At 37.6% G+C, this 19,041-nt stretch overlaps 1 protein-coding gene across 9 annotated transcripts in view; it reads right to left on the reverse strand.

Moving 5' to 3' along the window:
• The window catches only part of EXOC1 (exocyst complex component 1), a 33,726-nt gene extending 14,752 nt beyond the window's left edge, over positions 1–18,974 (reverse strand). Inside the window, exons 1-12 of one of the 9 annotated variants that reach the window (XM_082315178.1) lie at positions 18,864–18,974; positions 15,798–16,019; positions 14,291–14,424; positions 13,304–13,434; positions 10,515–10,674; positions 8,659–8,846; positions 7,443–7,670; positions 7,065–7,197; positions 6,762–6,871; positions 6,100–6,153; positions 1,749–1,898; positions 204–309 (exon numbers count right to left, since the gene is read on the reverse strand). In XM_082315178.1, coding sequence (XP_082171304.1) covers positions 204–309; positions 1,749–1,898; positions 6,100–6,153; positions 6,762–6,871; positions 7,065–7,197; positions 7,443–7,670; positions 8,659–8,846; positions 10,515–10,674; positions 13,304–13,434; positions 14,291–14,414 — 1,384 coding nt within the window. In that variant the 5' untranslated portion in view covers positions 14,415–14,424; positions 15,798–16,019; positions 18,864–18,974. Of the gene's footprint in view, positions 1–203; positions 310–1,748; positions 1,899–6,099; positions 6,154–6,761; positions 6,872–7,064; positions 7,198–7,442; positions 7,671–8,658; positions 8,847–10,514; positions 10,675–13,303; positions 13,435–14,290; positions 14,425–15,797; positions 17,156–18,463 lie in introns of those variants that run through there. The other 8 variants (XM_082315177.1, XM_082315179.1, XM_082315181.1 and 5 more) reach the window with 8 other exon arrangements.
• Positions 18,975–19,041: the final 67 nt, after the last annotated feature.

A 19,041-nucleotide genomic window follows, 5' to 3' on the forward strand; every position in this document is an offset into this window, starting at 1 on the left:
CAATTTCCTAAGATTTCAGTTGTGCTACTTTGGTCTTGCGGAAGTCAGAAGCTTTACCAATCACATTTTTCATCCAATTTCTTCCACCTTGTCAAAAGTAAATAATTTTACACCATTATAAAATTGGCCCTAGGTGTTGTAATGAGTGTTTTATAAGCAAATAATAAGATTCAAAGCAAGATATGCGCCTCCTGGAAGCTTACCAAACTTTTTTCCTTCTCTGGTTGTGCCAGTCATCTTGATCTTGGCAACTTCAAAGAAATCTTTTATTTCCCTTTCATATAGTCGTGATAAATAATCCATATAATTCTTAAAAGAAAAACGTAAACTTAGTTAACAGGTATATATGTTGACTTTGTTCTATTACAGTTAAATAGATCTTAAAAACCAGGAAGTATCTAAGTTCTACTAAATAATAAACTGTTTTGGACTATATTTGTGCATATATATTTATATAGCACGCACAAAAACACATTTATGATATTTAAGCAAGTTATACTCATTTTCCTAGTGAGTTCACTGAGCATCAGAAATTGTTACTTCTCCTCTATAAGGAAAGACATGAAATGTGGTACATACAAATAGGATTACTAGTGGTGGAGCATCATAAAATTCAATTCAAGGGTAGAATGGAGAGAATTCAGCACCATTCACTGTAGTCTCTTTTACTACACTCTTATTATGCCCAAAAAAAAGCAAACAGGATGCCATTCCTACACATCTTCTTGAGTACGTGACCTCCTTTATTACTATTCTCACATGAAAAACAGAAGACCAGAAAACTTTGGGAGGCACAAATTCTGTGTTCCTACTTACTACAAAACTCAATCGATCCCAAAACAATTTGTTTGCAACACTGCCAAAAATAAGCTCAAATTTTAGAAAGACAAAAAGCACAACAATTGAAATAAGTCTGAAGATTGTCTCGTTTGTTTAGAATTTTAGTACAAAGCTTATAATAATGTTTAATAATGATCACCCAAGAATGTGTTTTTCCTATGTTCTTCAAAATTTTGTTACTTAGCACACATAACACATAAATATGTAAGTCTCTCAATTTTTTATTAGAAGATCACAAAGATGTTAGCCATTCACTGACCATGTGTCTTACACTGAAGGCAAAAGAACAACTATTTCAAAGCCATTTTAAGAGTCTAATATAAATATTCCATGGTTGAGTTTTTAAGAATGACAGTACTTTAATAAAAGAAGACTTGTTCTGTAAGGACTAACTTTCCCTTGACTTCTATCTAAACATTTTCTAGACTTCTGTAGCATTTTTTTCAATCCATGTCAGTTTTAAACAAGGTAGATAAAAGTTACATATATACAAAGCCAAAAGATTTCTATTTAACCTACTTTACAAGAGACCTGTTAAGTTTCTGATATTTTGATAATGAAGGTCTGTTCAAATAAAGATGTCACATAGGCAATAAACACAGGAAAACAGCTTAATTATTTTTCTTACTAGACTGTAAAATGGCAAACTTGTTTTACATAAATATTAAGACTAATATCTTATGATACTTTAGAACAGAGACATAGAATCTCGGAGGAAAATAAAACAGGATACAACAAATACCAAAACCCAAAGTTTCCTATTTGAAAAAGGAACAAGAGGAGCAGTGAATTAAATTTAATATAAAGGAATACTAAGAGGACATGTACATACACACAGGCAATTCTTTTGACTCGCAAAAATAGTATCTTATGTACATTCTCTAGCATCATTTGAGCACTCCACATACCTTTGTTAGCCCTTCATATTTTCCATAATCCGTGTTCTTGAGCCACTCCATCAGTTTAGCATATCGAAGTAAATCTCTGTGAAATGGATGATGATTGGGTAATGTCAATTCAACAGAGTGCTGCGCAAGAGTAGAACTCTGATCGTGACCCTTGATAAGAGAGAGTATTAAAGTAAATCTGGAAGCACTATACAGATGTACTAGAAGTTTCCTGAAAAACTTAAAACAAAGACAGCATCCCATTCAGACAAACACAAAAGCATCAAAATATCTTGCATAGAAACAAAGTCTAGAGACACAGATTGAAGAGACACCTAACATAGTACGGACACAAGATACTACAGCTGTGGCAGGTAATGCATCTTAATAAGTTTGTTCATTGTAAGGCTCTTGCTGTTTACCACTTTGCCTTCAGGGTGAGTCAATCTGGCATTTTTGCAAGAGAATGTAAGATACACCTGAGTGAAGATTCAACGACAAGTGTTCAACTGTTTCTGAAAAATTCTAAGAAATTATTACATTATTTCTCTAAACAACAACAACAACAAATTCCATAGCTGCTTCTTTTTAAAGATGTTGTTTCCACATACCATAAGACATTTCAAGTCCCCAGTCAATGGCCGAGGTGTTAATGATGAGCTTTATGCTACGCCTCTGAAAACCTGCTCCAATTCAACCCACTTTAGTCCACTTTGGCCAAGCCTTGGTCAAGTCTTAAAAACATCAGTTCACACATGTTCTCTCTCCCTCCACACAAATGTAGACACACATATGCTTTCAGTAAACATTTACTAGAGTTAAACAGTTTATGACATGCAGCATAAATCAATCCATTCAACAGCAAGCTACTAACTTCACGCTCCTCCTTTTCTCTGGCTTATCTCCTGAAAAACACACTATCCTTTAAGTGAAGATCACATCATATTGCTTGAACAACATGGGATTTAGCTTTTTTAAACTTTCACTTGCTTGAACTCACAAGCTTCCTGGGCAATTCAGGAAGGAAGCAAGGTAACACCACAGTTCAGCCATGTAGCAGAACACACAACCGTTAGCCCTGGGTTAACAGAGGGGAGGATGGACCTGAATTTCAAAATGGCTTTAATATTTTCTGTAAAGTCTTTTTTACAGGGCTTGCAATAAGATCAAGTTCTGTTGCTGTATTTCAGTATAGTTTGTGCCATGGCAGCACAAAAAGATTCTCCTAATTGGTCTCCAATTCCTGTAGCATAACATGCAGGTGGTTTATGCAGGTCGGTCAGTATCAGTGCCTGACAGAGGAAGCACTCCTGGACAGTTCCACCTTGGATACACTAAGTTAGAAGAATACAAGCTATACAGTTTAAAAACTGCCTTTGCATGTCTTTACATTGGAACAGAAGCCAGTTTGGATCACAAGACTCAAAACTAAAGCAACTTTGGCTCACCCTTCTCTATTGTATTGGGCACTAATGATTTCAAGTCTTTGGATAAAAAAGGCCTAAAAGCTTCCACAATACATTCACAGATTTTTGATTTAAAAAAAAAAAAGAAGATATGAGTCTTGATATTATTTGTAAAAGACTAACCTTTACTAAGTAATGCAATGCGAACATGCCAGCTTCTGAATAAAGCTGGACTACTTATTTGTATCCAACACGAACATGCACTTACTTTAAGTCCTGTTCTGTTAACTACATAAACTGAGACACAAATGGACCCAAAGAAACAAGTCCTAGACAACTTCATTCATTAATTCTCACAGACAATGGGGAAGGGTCACACTGTTAATCTCCCTTATAAAAACAGTCTTGTAGTCTGACTCCAACAAAAAGCTAACTTTGTAAAGTGTAATTACTGCAACATATAATTTGGAATTTGAATCCAGCCAGCATTAGCCACAGAGCTTCTGATGTGATTACTGAGGCCATACTCAATACTGCGTGTACTTCTGGACGTGCATATAGCAAATATTTTCAACAGATCCTTGATGCACTTTTATAAAAACTAAAGACAGAAACCCATCTATAGTTCTCTCCCCTATCCCCTGGTGTGCAACATTCCTACAGCATGCATTTTAATGTTCAAGTTCATTATAGTTTAAGATAATTTACCTGGTGGTTTTCACCACTTTCTCGAACAAAGTTACTCCAAAGGCTAGCTCATGTAACTGCTAGGAAATACTCAGCTATCCAAATGTTTATTGCTTCTTCCATCTAACAATTTTATTAATGCCCCTTTATTACATACCACTTCTATTTTTGCTTAGTAGTTGCATTCTTCATAAAGCTAGGTGACAAATCCCCTCCCAAGATAAATTTCTCTCTCCAAGCCAACTTTTCCACAGGACTAATCATTCTAGTTGTCCTAAATTATGTCCTGTTCAAGTCTGCTCCAGAACATTATGGAGCTTCTAGATGTACCTTCTCCATCTAATTAACACGCTTCCTCTCACTACACATACATTTATACTAACTGCTACCAAATGATACTGCAAGTTTGTTATTTAACAGTTATTTCACAGTTTCAAAGATTTAAACTATTTCATATTTCAAAGGCACAAAGCCCAGAGCTGCCTTTTAATTGAATGCTGAACTTGGTTGTTAAAAAAAAAAAATCTTTAGAGTTATATACACACAGTAAGGTTAATCAAATATTATTAGGACACAATAAAGACAACTACATTAACTGTTAGTAACGGTTACTGCAAACAGTTTTTAACACTGCACTGAATGGCAATCCGAAGTTGCATTTCTCTTTAAAACTTTTACGATTTATTCTCATTTTTATGTAAAGGAGGTGAAGCACCTTAATATCTTACAACAGTAGTTCGAATTGCAGCACTGGGTTTGTTTGCTTTTAAAAAAAGAACAATTTCATACTTCTAAGAGAATATATTTAGGCTGAAATTTCCATGCAACTTTGGTTTTCCATCTAATGAGTTCTGAATCAGAATACGTCTTGCTTGTATTAGCAGTGGCCTAGACATCATCATGTTTTCATTGGCCATTTTAATTTAGAAATCTTTATCTGCCTTAGTTTTTCCTGAAGCGCTTTATTTTTTTGAAAGTAACATTCTATACAAATAATGCAATTCTTCAGACGTTACAGGTAACAAAGTATTCCAGTTAGACTTTTCAAAAATACAGGACTGAGAAATTGTTATATTTTATTCATCACACCAACAAAACAAGGTCATTTTAGTAAAATAATACAAAAACCTGTTATACCTCCAACACTTGAATCTGTACCTCAAAACGAAGTACATAAACTTTTTTTTTTTTTTTTTTGCAAAAAGCAAAAAGGCTTTGCAGAGGCTCATGTCTTGCAGTTAATGAACTCTTCCTGCTTAAAAAACACAACCTCACTGTAAGGTTACCTGCTGATTAAGACCTCAGAGCTAAGAGCAGGCCAAAACTTTTCAGTGGGCAAGTTTATATGAAACACAATGTCAGGCCACTATTAGTACCAGAATTAAAAAAATTAAAATAAAAATAAATTGCAAATTGCTAATAGCATTCTCAATAGCACTGGAAAGTCTCTTTAGAAGTACTTCATATAACACATAGTATCACATAGTAATAATAATCTCGTACCATTTTTAAAAATAAAATCCCCAGAACAGAACATCAGAAAGGGCATTCTATTAAACAGCCACTTTCATACGCAAGTCCAATATTCAAACTTTGTGAATGCATTTAAGACAGGACTTACATAACATAGCTTCTACTCGCTCATTTAGAGGCCAGGACACATAGTCTGTGCTCAGTTTCTCAAAATATGAAAAGTAACATGAGAAACATACTTTCTTAAGAACAGAAACTAAAGGCAAAAGAATTTAACATGCTGTAGTACTGGAATTCTTCTGCAAAGTGAAGATAATATAGGAAGCACTTATCTTTGCCATAAAAAAAAAAAACCAGGCTTGTACTCTCAAATGCAATTCGCTATACAATTATCCAGCATAACTAGTCTAATACATAAAATCAAAAACTTCTAAAGCTTTGATTGCGCTAATATGTATAAAAACGGAATTATTTTTTATTTACAAATATTACAATTCCACACAATTGCAGTATCTGTACAGTTATACACATATTACAATTTCCTGAAAATATTCTTCCTTCATACATCTCAATCTGTCTTTTAGCAATTTCTGGAGATCAGGTCAGAGGAATGTTATCTCACAAACAGATAAACAAAGCTTGAGGGCTGATAAAAATAATGGAAGTGAGAAGGGGCATAAGTCTAATGCTCTGCAAGCAGTAAGGATAAATTTCTTTTTGTAAAGCCAAAGATGCAGCTGCTAGTTAAGTAAGTCAAGCTCAAAAAAATTAGTTAGAAAAGCTTGTATCAAACCCAATGTACTCACTGGAACTGAAAGATAGTAGGACCTGTTATAGAGTTGAAGGAGGGTCTGAGTAAACTAATTGGAGATAAAAAATACAGAAATTAAAAAATTGATGCTAAAAAAGACATCCAGCCTTTAGGAAACAAGTCTTGGGACAGCGATTTCTGAATATTTCAAGTTAAGGCTCAAAAAATCAAGGTGTAGACATTTTACTTTGTATGGTTGTTTTTGTTTTTTTTTTTTTTTACGGCCCTTGAAGCTCAGACAGCAAGAACTCCAATGTTCTCAGCCTCTGACACCCTTAAACAAAAAGGTCAATGCTTTTTCTCCTCAATTAATCAAGCCTTACAATTAAAATAAATCCTCATATATCACATGATGTGTTTAATTCAGATAGAAAACCCACTAAAGAGAGGTGGTTTGGGGTTTTTTTGTTTGTTTTTGTTTTGGTTTGGGGTTGGGTTTTTTTGTTTTGTTTTTGTTTTTGTTTTTTATTAAAGTAAGAGACTTCTGTAGGCAACTACATTTTGATATGCTTAGTAGTATCTCTACCTGAAGTGCCTCTAGCAGTCCATTCATTTACTGATTACATCACAGAACATGTGCAATTTTAGGTGGACTGTTCTTCTTCTCAGGAAAAGTTTGTGACCAAAAATTTCATATAAAATAGTAAGAAATAATACCTGCTGAACAAATACACTGTTCAAATGACTGGCAAGTCTCCGTGCAAATTGCTCGCGCAAGTCACTAAACCGCTGCTGTTGCTGTTTCACTGCATGAAGCATATCATGTCCTAAAAACAAGAAGAACTTCACAGAGTACAAAATATATAGTAATATACTGTATGTGGGAACCAAATGGACCAGAGGTCACAATTCTCTCAATCTACAGAAACAAAATCTGAGAGCAGTTGGAAAGGCACATACAATAAAGGCACTACCATAACAGATTTTGTATGTTAAACTGTAGTCTAACAAAAACATTACCTGGACGAAGAGCTACATTCATACACTGCAGAAGGGCATCTGCTGCATTAGTGCAGGCCTCGATGCCTCGGGAAGATGTCAGATCTCCCTCCTGAAGGGCCTTTATATGACCTTTAGCCAAATCCATGTGATTCTACAAAATAATGGATAGTACTGTCCATAAGCCAGAAGCAGGATAGTTTGCTATGCTGCTGAACCAAGAATGATAAATACAATTCCATCATTACAAAAACTTACTGGAGTTAGTGCAATAATAAAACAAAAAAAAACAAACTCATTTTAAATTAACCTCATATACGGTTGCTAAAGAGGGTAGCAACCTAGAAGAATTTTATACCTGATGTGAACGACCATAGTAAACACAATAAAAATGCTTACCACTAAGAACTCTATCTCTGACAGTAGTTTCACATTATTTGTGTTGCTGAGATGGATTAGGTGGTTACTTTCTGAAATTTGATCCATTTGCTCTTTTACACTCTGAAGCATTTCTTCGTAACTGCTCAGCTTTAGCTCAATTTGGTCAACTTCCTTTAGAGCTTCATCCAGCAACTTCATCAAGATATTCACCTGTTTCTCTGAGGCCATAATTGACTGGATGTTTGCCTGTACAGAAAATTAAGCCACAACATTTTAAGAGACATTTTTATATCTCAAAACCATTCTGATATCTCCTTCTGTCTCTATTACTGTCAAATAAACACTTTCCAGAACTCTTGATGAAAGTGACAAAACAATGTAAGCTTGTAGTACTTCTCATTTAAAGTGTTATTGAACACAGCAGTCCCTCAATCTATGACACTTCTTTATTTCATAAACAAAAGATACAAAACCAAAACTTGGCTCAAGTTCTTGGAATTGAAGTACTGATCTGCACAAAAATAAAAACCAAACAGTAATCCTTACTATACTGGCACATTTTTAGTTAAAGAAAAAACAGCTTAGGTGATAAGGTCCCATTTTCTGTTGCAAGATCAGCTATCTCTATGACAGCAGCCATTTTCAAAATATAAGAGAAGCATATAACTTGACAATTTGAGGAGGTTGTTGACTGTTCCCTCAAGACTGTGTCCCCTGCATCTCCTTACGTTTTCTAGGTGACCTCTAGCATGTTGGGTTGTTTAAAAAGCAAAACAGCAAACAATCTGGTACTGTTACAGACAGTCAAATACTACAACGTTATTAGACTGAGCCAGTTTCCTAATTTCACTAAGAGTAGCATTTTAGGCGTAAGAGTTCACATCCATGGACATGAACAAGGTTAACAGTTGGACTCGATCTTAAGGGTCTTTTCCAACCTTAATGATTCTATGATCTATTTCTCTCTCTCCCTGCACCCCTGCCTCCCTTTTTTCTTCTGAACTCCTCATTTGAAAGCCTGCAACTCACCCCAGAAGGTCTGTAAAGTAAAGAGTAAAGTTGAAGATCTTCAAAATCTGACGACAGGATGTAGCTCTGCTTAGGAGCAGATACACATTTATATCTAAATATGTGGCAGAACGTGTTAGCTACCTTCTCAAAGAACGCTACGTAGTCACTATCAACGAAAACAGTTCAACATGCTAACACACTGTACATTAGAAGAAATGTTTACCCCATCTAGCACTTGTAGCTCTCTCGACAACTTCTCTGCAAAGGCTTCAGCATTAGAAATAGCGTATTCACACCCTTCCATCATTATTTCAATATCCTGTTCCTCTCTTGCATTTAACTCCTGGTATTCATCCACAGTCTCTTCATCACCTCCTGCTACACTTTGGTTCTCTCCACTTGGAACAGATTCTTATGTAGAAAAGGGAAATAAAACACATTATCAACTGCAGAAAGTCACAAGCATTTTAAGAGTACTTAAGTATGTTCAACCACCTTTAAGTAAATGAGTCCATTAAACAACTCTCATAACAAGGACCTGCTACCTACGTATACTTTTTTCAAGTCTCAGTCTTCCATGGGCTTCATTAAGGATTTCCAGAACTGGTTCCCAACAGTGATGTTTTCCAAATTATGCAACATAAGGAAAAAACAAATAGCCACCTTCCTTTATTGCATGTGCAAAGGGACATACCGTCTCAGTTTATTCACCTGTCATGCTGGTAATCAACATCAGAATATATTACACTATTACGCTAGACTTGTTAGCAGAAGATCAGTAGAAGTTAGATTCTCTCTTGGTAGACAGACCATAAGGGAAACATACTAAAGTTGATTAAGAAATATATCACTGAATAAATAAAAAAATATCTTGATGCTCAAGATAAGTTTCACCACAGGAAAATCAGTACTGAGGTAAGTAAAATTATGTAACAATGTTTTCATGAACTATGATTTCTCATGGCAGTGCTTACTTAATTCAACAAGTCATTCAAAGACTGACAAACGATTTACGGAGCATTAATGCAGTCCAGCCAGAAAGCGTTTAGGACATTTGAAACATCTCTTTTATCTCTAGCAACTTGATAAGCTATCCAAAGCACTATTTAAGAAAAAAGAAAAAGCATATTATTTAATAAAAATTGCTTACAAAGCAGAATAAAGGAAAAAGGTGTTACGCACCTTCTGCAACTTTAGGCAGTTCTGAAGAATTAAAAGGTATGGAAAAGCAGAGGAAAGGAAGCAGAGAATGTTAGCTAGACAAAGCATGAACAGTGTGTATATTTTTAAAGTGGCAGTAAGTTTGCATGTTTTAATATTGCATGAACTTGAAAAGTTAGAGGTTTGTTAAAAACAAATTTCAGTCAACACCAAAATACAGAAATGCTGTCCTCCCTGTTTTACGTTTCTAATTCAAGTTCTTCTGCACAAGACAGGCCAGTATTTAATATCAACAGCTTAACCTCTTCTGACAGACTCAACGTGAGATATGCTTACTCACTAGGCTCTGCTAAAAGTGTCTCAGTATTAAAAGATAACGTGACTATAAGAATATTTAATACAGCATGAGCGAACAAGATCCAAAGCCTTCTTAGCAACCAACCAGTCGTTTAAACTGTAATAGGGTCCAGCAGAATTTAACACATGCTTCACAGTTTATAAACTAGAAACCTCATATAAAACATCACATAACCTTTAGCATGCTACCGAAATGTCACTTTTTAAAGCATTTTTCTAATTCAGGGGAAGTGAAAGCCAGAACAAAAGCAGATTTGTTACACATTTAGACCTACCAGATCTTGCAGGTAGATTTTATTTTAATCAAGAAACAGCATGTCTTAGAAATACAATAAGCTTATCAAGATTTAAAACGTCATTAATGAAGTACTTTGTCTCAGTTCTCAATTTTCTAACAGAAAATCTGTTATCTAGTCACCATGTTTATCTGAAGACTTAGAAAATATAAAAGAATAAAATTGAATAGGAAAAAAAAGTCAGGATTAGGATTTTTTTTAGTGTATCTGTTTTACATCAATAATTATTAAATTTTATACTTAACATACAGTTGGAGAGATTTACCTTCCAAAAGCTGTGAACTAACATTAATAAAGTCAATTTTCTTTCTAAGATATCTCTGATTGAGTTTCCAGATACATGAAATGAAGGTGTTCTTTTCCACTGTGCTGCTTGCAACCCATTTGTAAACTTTGTCAAAATGTAAGTCAAATTCAGGATTCTCCTGCAAAAGATGAGATATGTTACAGGCTCAACAGTTAAATGATCCTCGGAGCAGCAGAGATTGTTCACTCCATTAATTATTGAGATAACAGGATAAAAATGAAATTACTCAGATGCCAACCTTAAGCAGATACACCAACTCTGGCACTCTGATGCACCTTAACAAAGGTGCTAAAACACTGAAAGGGAAAAACCAGAATCCGCGCTACAAAGTGTTTTGTCAAGCCACATAAGGCAACAATAACAAATACAGAGATCTGTAAGAGTTTCAAGAAACATTTGACAGCCCATTCTGCCCTTAAACATTGTCCTCAGAACGACTAATGCCTTGTGTTAGCCTTCCAAAACTAAAAACAGTAGCTGGAATTACTGACAACATATATACAACACAATTCAAGGAGACTTAGGCGAATAGGCAAGGGAAAAAAATATAAGCACTTTATATATTTTATAGATATGATAGTATTTGATAGCACTGAACAGGACAGAAAAGACCATTTGGTATTTTGACAGTAAAAAACTACTAAAGAAGTATTTTCAACTAGATTTATTGCCTCATGAGAACACTGCTTTGGTAACATTTGATTAAAGTACTTTCCTTTCTACAGCCACATATGAACTCACTATGGACTGTAACTGGTTTGTTTTAAAGATCATAGGAAGAGTGTGGCCAGCAGGTTGAGAGAGGTTATCCTCCCCCTCTACCCTGCCCTGGTGAGGCCACATCTGGAATACTGTGTCCAGTTCTGGGCCCCTCAGTTCAAGGAAGGCAAGGAACTACTGGCGAGAGTCCAGCGGAGGGCTACAAAGATGATTAGGGGGCTGGAGCATCTCTCTTCTGAGGAAAGGCTGAGAGAGCTGCGTCTGTTTAGCCTGGAGAAGAGGAGACTGAGAGGGGATCTTATCAATGCTTACAAATATCTTAAGGGCGGGTGTCAGGAGGATGGGGCCAGCCTCTTTTTAGTGGTGCCCAGCGACAGGGTAAGGGGCAACAGGCACAAACTGAAACACAGGAAGTTCCTTCTGAATATGAGGAAAAACTTCTTTACTTTGAGGGTGACAGAGCACTGGAACAGGCTGCCCAGAGAGGCTGTAGAGTCTCCTTCTCTGGAGATATTCAAAACCTGCCTGGACACGATCCTGTGCAACCTGCTCTAGGTGAACCTGCTTCAGCAGGGGGTTGGACTAGCTGATCTCCAGAGGTCCCATCCAACCCCAACCAGTTTGTGGTTCTGTGATATTCCAAGCATTTTACAAGGTCCAGCCTCCTTCTGATGAAAAATGTTATTGCCTCAGATACATGTTAAATTCTTACTTATACATAGTTTGCAAAAAGACTATTGCTGCTACTTATTACTTATATTGTCACTACTATCTGTAGAAGCCAGCTGCATATGAAACCACATGCAATGGGAAATGGTATTTCCTGTACAGCACAATAAAAGTGGTTCTGTTTTTTTTTCTATAGCTTATATTGATAAATGTAATTATCATACATTTCTAAACAAAGAGTACCATTACATAAAATTTGAGTTGTCTGACTAGTGCAGGAAAGTCCTGTGTCAAAAGAGTTGCACAGGATCACATTTGGAAACCAAGACTTGATGTACCTACCAACTTTAATTCTGACATTTTTTAATATGAGAGAGTTTGGCATTCAATGTTTGTTTTTTGAAAGAAAATTTCAAAATTGTTCATTAGAGTGGCATATACATTACAGCACATTTCTGAAAACAGTTAACCAAATTCTGTTTTGCAGGAAAAAACCCTGCAAGATGGTATAATTTTAAACAGAACCTTAAACTGAAAGAAGCAATTCTCCAACACGGTATCTAGGAACAGCAAGGATCTAGCCAACAAGTATGTGGATAACTGAAATAACAAAACATATTTAACCTACGCTTTGGGAGGGGGAAATCAAAGAATTTTCACCTTCATAGTTTTCTGCACTATTCTTCCACATCACCAGTTAACAGAACATAAAACCAGACACCATGGGGTGAAGAATTTTCACATCTGCCTGTTTGTACGTCTTAGTTTATGACAACAGATGAATTTAAATGGTCAAAAATAGGTTGCTCTTGCGTTCTATGGAAAAGAACACCACCTCAGGACCGTACACTTTCCAACAAATGGCCAATGTCATGATTTGGAGAACAGATACCAGGAAGGAGCTCACCTTCGAGCTTATATACTGCTCATTAAGAATGGTTTAAGTGTCCTAGTGAAAAACATTACATGTAGCTCAATGTCATTAGTAAGATGGTAATGAATTTTTTTAAGGGGAAACTAAGCTTGGAGTAAAAATTTACATATGACTTGAAGCGAACAAAAACATACTGGTCCTTAGCACAAGCTCTCTATAGTCACTGAGAGATCACTTCAATAAACAGGGCAGATATTCAGAATATTGCTATTCAAGCATATCTAGGCTTCTCTTACTCAGTTTACTAGGGGTATATTCTTGGAAAGGCTGGAAGAAAATGAAGGCATAAGCAGCACAGGAACACATCATCCTAATTCCTAATTAATCTAAGCTTTAAAACAGCCAGTATCAAGGAAGTTAACTCTAACTTGGAGCCAAAAGGATGTTCTGAGCAGAGCACTAAAAGAAAAAAAGTTACACGTACTTTAACAGCATCTTTGGCATCGACAACAGCGAGATCTCGAAGTGCCCATGCAGTCTGCCTTTTGTAGAAATCTCCCTTGTCAGATTTTTTCACTTTTACCACATTTACTTGCACTGGTCGTTCCGTCGTTACTGTTAAATGAAGTAAAAGAGTAACTTCAAAATGCACAAATTACTTTACCATCTGTTTCTGCTGTATTTCAGCTTCTCAAATGAATTATCTGTGGGGGAGATTTCATAATATTTATTTGATGAAAAGTGACTCTTTGAAACATTTTCATCCACAATATCCACAGCTCAGTTTAAGTCTCAGTCAACCAGATATATGTCTCTATGCAGCTTGCGATGTAACGAACCCAATTTACAGATATTTCTTTGATACAGCAGACCTCAGACCACGGCCACATAACTGACAAAGCACAGAGGTAATTGGAGATTATAGTCAGAACAAAAACATTTTCTGAGATTCTTCAGTCAAAAAAAAGTAATCTAGTAAGCTAATTTATTGACAGATCAACCCAAAGCACTTGATTTTTTCTAAGACAGATAATATAATATAATATACATACACTCAAAGGAACATTAGAATTCAGTTCAGTTACTGTGCCTTTCCAGAGCCATCTGCCTTGGATCCTAACCAGTACTTTTTATTGCATTTTATTTAGGCTGATCAACCTAAATGCCTACTAAATACCCTCCTAAGCACTATGTAAAGCCTGTTTCAAAAGCCTACCAGTCCCACACAAATAATTTTGATTCTTTCATTTCAAATTGCAATGAGATCTGGGAATAAAAGTACAGGGTTTTGTTTCTTTTTTAATAGAAGCAATAATGGAAGTATAAGCTACAACTCATTTTCTCCATCAGAAATGGAAAGCACCTGTTTTATATGGGCCAAGAATAAATATTGTGAATAAAGCTAAGACAAATGCAACTGAATAAAAAACAAAGGTGAAGACACGAAATACAGTGTTGTATTACTATGTACCTGTGGCACACAAAAAGCAGTTTCTCTTCTTTTTGCCTGCCTTGCACACGTTCACAATGCTCAATAAGCGTTCATCATTAGGCGTGAAAATATCCCTCTGCAAAGCGTGCTTGATTGCAGTCATTTTCTCTCAGCTGAAAGATTTTAAGAAGTCATAATACATTCAGGTACATTTAACACACAAAAAAAAAAGAACCAGTCATTTACTTAGAGCAACTACAGTTTTTTGAAATGAAACTTAATGAATCATAATCTAGACAAGCATGATTTAGGTAGAAGACCAGCCCACTTTAGGAAAAAGTCCAAGATAAACTTACTACCTTAATTCAGTTAGACAACTGTCATTTATCAACACTAGGATAATCCTTCTGCCTAATTTAACGGAGAACAAAAAGCTGCTTAGTAGTGAAGTGGAATGGGAGGCATTAACAAAAAAAGTTGAAATGGGAATCAAGAAGAAAAAAAAAAAAAAAAAAAGAGTCCCTCACTAAGAAGTAGAATTTTAGAATGGGTATTAACGCCATGGATCCAGTAAAAATCCGTATGAAGACAGATGAACAAAAAAAGCCCACAAAATTTGACAGGATGGATAATGTGAAACTAAAGTCACCACAGTGATGACCTTAAATGAAACTTAAGAAGTCCAGAATCCTTCAACTATACCTAAAACCTTCAATTAAATTTTCAGGACTCTTTCACCAAAGCAAGGTTACACATTGGGCAGACCAAATTGAAAATAATGTTCCATTTAGAGGGAGAAAAAGTGTCTCTGGCTCCCTGATTTGCAGGAAAATTTCTGCAATATATTCTGGATACAGTATGCCATAGCAGTCATTCAATCCACCACTCAGATGCCACAACTGCAAGTCTAACAAATTATTACTTTTGCGTCTTGGTGTACCACATACACATCCTAATTCTCTTCTGGTAGAGTCAAAAATCATTCTGATTCAGGATCAGCGTCCCTGCATGCTTCCTCACTCCCTCCTCCCTTGGTATTGTAAGAGAAATTCTAAATTAGTACTTGATCCCACATTATGAAAGCATTCTCAAGTATCCTGCTCAAACAGCTTTCTTAAAGCAGAGTGAGCACATCACATTCTATTCAGTGGCAAAAACCACCCCAAACCAACAAACAAAACAAAACAAAACAAAAAACCAAAAAAACCACAGTCTGTACTACAGTTTTCCCAGGTTTGATACCTCTGTAAAGAACACCTGTGGTGGTTATCTGTTGTCAAATTCATCACTGCCAATTCCCAGAGAGTTACTAGAAACTTACTACTACCATATGAGTGGCACTGTGTTTATAAGTTAACTTTACTTAGCAAGCAGGCTTTTTTTTTAATTAATAAAAACATAAGACATTGCAGAGGGCCATGTAATAGAATTTAATAAATTTTTCTTAAGTCAGATTTCTCTTCTGGATATTGAAGTCTCTTTCATAAAAGCTTCCTTATAACAGAACAGCTCCTGGAAGACACAAATTATGGGGACAGATACGCACCTAAGGCAACAAATCTCTGAGCCTCTAGAAATACAGCATTGGGTTTCTTTGTTTTCTGTTTTAATGTTTCGCAAAGACCTGTTTCATTGCTCTTGCCAACTACCACATACTGTTAAACATAACAGGCTGTTCTTCTTCCTCTTTATCCTCACATGAGGGTCTGGCAATTGTCACAGTAATCTTTGTAGCTGGTAGAAAGTTCAACTTCAAGGCCTTCTAGATCTGAAAAGGCCACAACACAATTTTGCATAGGTAAGACCATTAGGTTTGACTAGTTTGCTGCCTTTTCTTGGATGCATGGACTGCAGCTCAGAAACTGAATGTTGTTTTTTTTTTTAATTATGAGTTCCTTATCTAGCAAGGGAGTAACAGGGTATTTCAAAGAGAAAGAAAGTAAGCATGTATGCTTAATAATAAATCAAGATATTTCTTCTAGGAATCAAACGTTGACCTTGAACACTGTACTCTAACCAAATGCTAAAAAACAGACTTCTCCTGAAAGACAGTAAACAGACATAACTCATTCACTCTCATAGCCTGTAACAGCAAACACAGGAGACTGTACAAGGACATCACGGACTGCCCTTTACACCTTCAGGTACATTGGTAGATATAGTTCAATGTCAACAATGTAGTTGCATAGCAAATCAGACCATTAGGTTGCATGAATGAGGTGCAACCACCATTAACAGCAAAAGTACTTTCCTAACAACACCCAAAAGTTTGCTTTCTAGTTTTTCCCCCTCATTAAGAATAGTTTTCAGGTGATTTGAGGGAGGTAAAGGAATAGAAAAGGGGGTGTGGGGGTGTGGTGTGGATCTGTTTACAGGGTTCCCCCTTCAAGTGATTCACCTCTGCAGTAACAGCAGCCAGCAGTCGGGGAAAGTAAAGGGTGAGAAGAAGGGGCTGTAAGAAAAGAAAGCTGTTCAAATTTGTGGGATGCGTTAACAACTGGTTTGTTCAAAAACATTCACCGAGAGTTCTGATTTTCTTTGGCAATGCCTTCAAGTAAGTATGCAACATGCTCAGAGGAAAGCATTTGTACTTCTAGCATGTTCATTTATGATGAAGGATTTGCAGAGGCAAAATAAGACCAACGTTAAATTAACCATGCACCACACAACAATAAAATCCCACAGAAGTTGCAAAATTCTGAAAAAGACTTCCGAGATAGACTTCAGTACAATCACCTGGTTCCCTAGCAAAGCATGGTCTGGTCCTCACCAGATTCTAGAAATCCAGGGCAGGGAGGAATGGGACAACACCACCCAATACTCAAGCTTGCAGAGACCAATCAAATAAGAAAAAAAACAAAACAAAACAAAAAAAAAAAAACCAAACAAAAAAAACACCCAAGCTCCAGAAAATTAAGGAATTAGCAGTATTCACCTGATTGAGAACAGTTCCTCACACTACAGAGAGATTCTAGGTAGACTAAAAAGAGCAACATTTAGACATCACATTTTGATGCTTTTATTTAAATACAGAAGCTCCAATATTAGTCTGAACTTGTGCTTTAAAATTCTACAGTGCATTAAAACACGATTAATATACATCACATACTACACTGCCTGAGGCTGAGGCGATGAAACAATATGTGGAGTTAAATTTTAGGTTGGATTTTTCTCTTGGGAGATGCATCAGTTGCTTTCTCTGACAAATACATTGCAAAGACAAAAGGGTGCCTTTGGCACTTGAAACAGAAAAGGCACTAACTTTTCTTTTAGTCTTTTATGTCCCACTGTGCCCAAGCTCAGCTGCCCATCACCACATCTCAGCTGAGGGAATCTAGTAGTTTTAAAGATTAGTAACCCAAGGGCTTTGGGAAAACAAGGGCCAATATAGCAGGCTGCAATCAGCATTGCCAACTGTACAGCGCTCAGGGCATTCAAAGAAATGCTGTTTATGTGACACCCCTATGGCAATGCAACACTCCATAGCTGCTAACAACTCTCCTTCCCTTTCACCAAATATTGGGCCCAGCTTTTGTTTCCCAAATTGCATCAGGTTGTCATTCCTGTTACTCTTCAACAGGTGAGCAAGACGAACACACAAAGTGCCGACAGCCTACTGCATTTCAGAAATATCCCCTCTCCTTCCTGATTTAGGATTTTACTTCCTGCTCTAAGTCACATTCAGACCGCTGCAACTCGCTAACTCTCCTACTTCAGTGCTAACACAAGTTGTCCAGGTTGTGCAGAATACACCTTTCCCATGAAACAGAACATGTTAAACCCGAGATTAAAGACTTGTTCTGACATATAGTCCAATTTCTGCCGCAAACTCAGCCCCCTTAGTCACAGCCACCAAAACCTTCGCAATGTGCCAGGACCAAGTACATCACTCAGTTCTTCACACATGACTCCTGCTGTCCCAAAGGAACACAGAATTAAACACAAGGAGCTGGAGATAAAGCTGCTTCCTCAGAAAGCTTCAAGAGAGCTGAGACCATACCAGTCTCTAATAAATCCCTTTAGACGCTGCTGCAGTTTTTTCTCCAGTAATGTTACAGACAATGCCTCAGCTACATGAAATCTATCAAAGACATCACATCGCAGCCATAGCCTGTCCAGGAAATACATGGGAAACATTCCACAGAGCAATCTGGTAAGGCTACTTCGCGAGCACTGCTTAGCCTCTCCAAGTGTGTAAACAGGCAAACATACTCTTCCTGCATCCTGTCAGGTTAAAACATAGCATGAGAGCGTAGCCTAGCTGTAACATCCCCGGGAATCAGTCACTCAGAAGAGCAGCCATTCAACAGGCAAGCCCAGAGCAGTCACTTATAGCAGCGCGGCTTCCCAAGGGCCCGGCTGGCACCAGCTTCACCGCCTCCCACCTCCCAGTCCTGCAGAAACCGCCCCGGCGACAAGTCCCCGCGCAACCGCCGGCGGGAGGCAGCCCCAGCCGCCGCGCCCCGCCGCCGCCACCGCTCCACCCCGAGCCCGGCGGCCCAGTCACGGCCGGGGCGACCGGAGGGGCCCGGTCCGCGGAGGAACGAGCGGCAGCCCTCCACACTCGGGGCAGGGGAAGGGACGGAGGATGCCGGGGCCGCCTCGCTCTCACCGCGGAGCCAGGGCAGCGGGACGGGACGGGACGGGGAAGGGACCGGGGCAGAGGCCGCCTCCAGCCGCGGCGGCTCCGGCCGCAACCCCCCGCCGCTGGGCGCTGCCCGCAACAGCCGCTTCCGCTCACGTGACGCCAGCAGCGAGACTGCGGGCTAGGAAGGCCGCAAGCCCGCGCA

The sequence above is a fragment of the Platalea leucorodia genome, assembly GCF_965183815.1.
Source record: "Platalea leucorodia genome assembly, chromosome: 6".
Taxonomy (NCBI): domain Eukaryota; kingdom Metazoa; phylum Chordata; class Aves; order Pelecaniformes; family Threskiornithidae; genus Platalea; species Platalea leucorodia.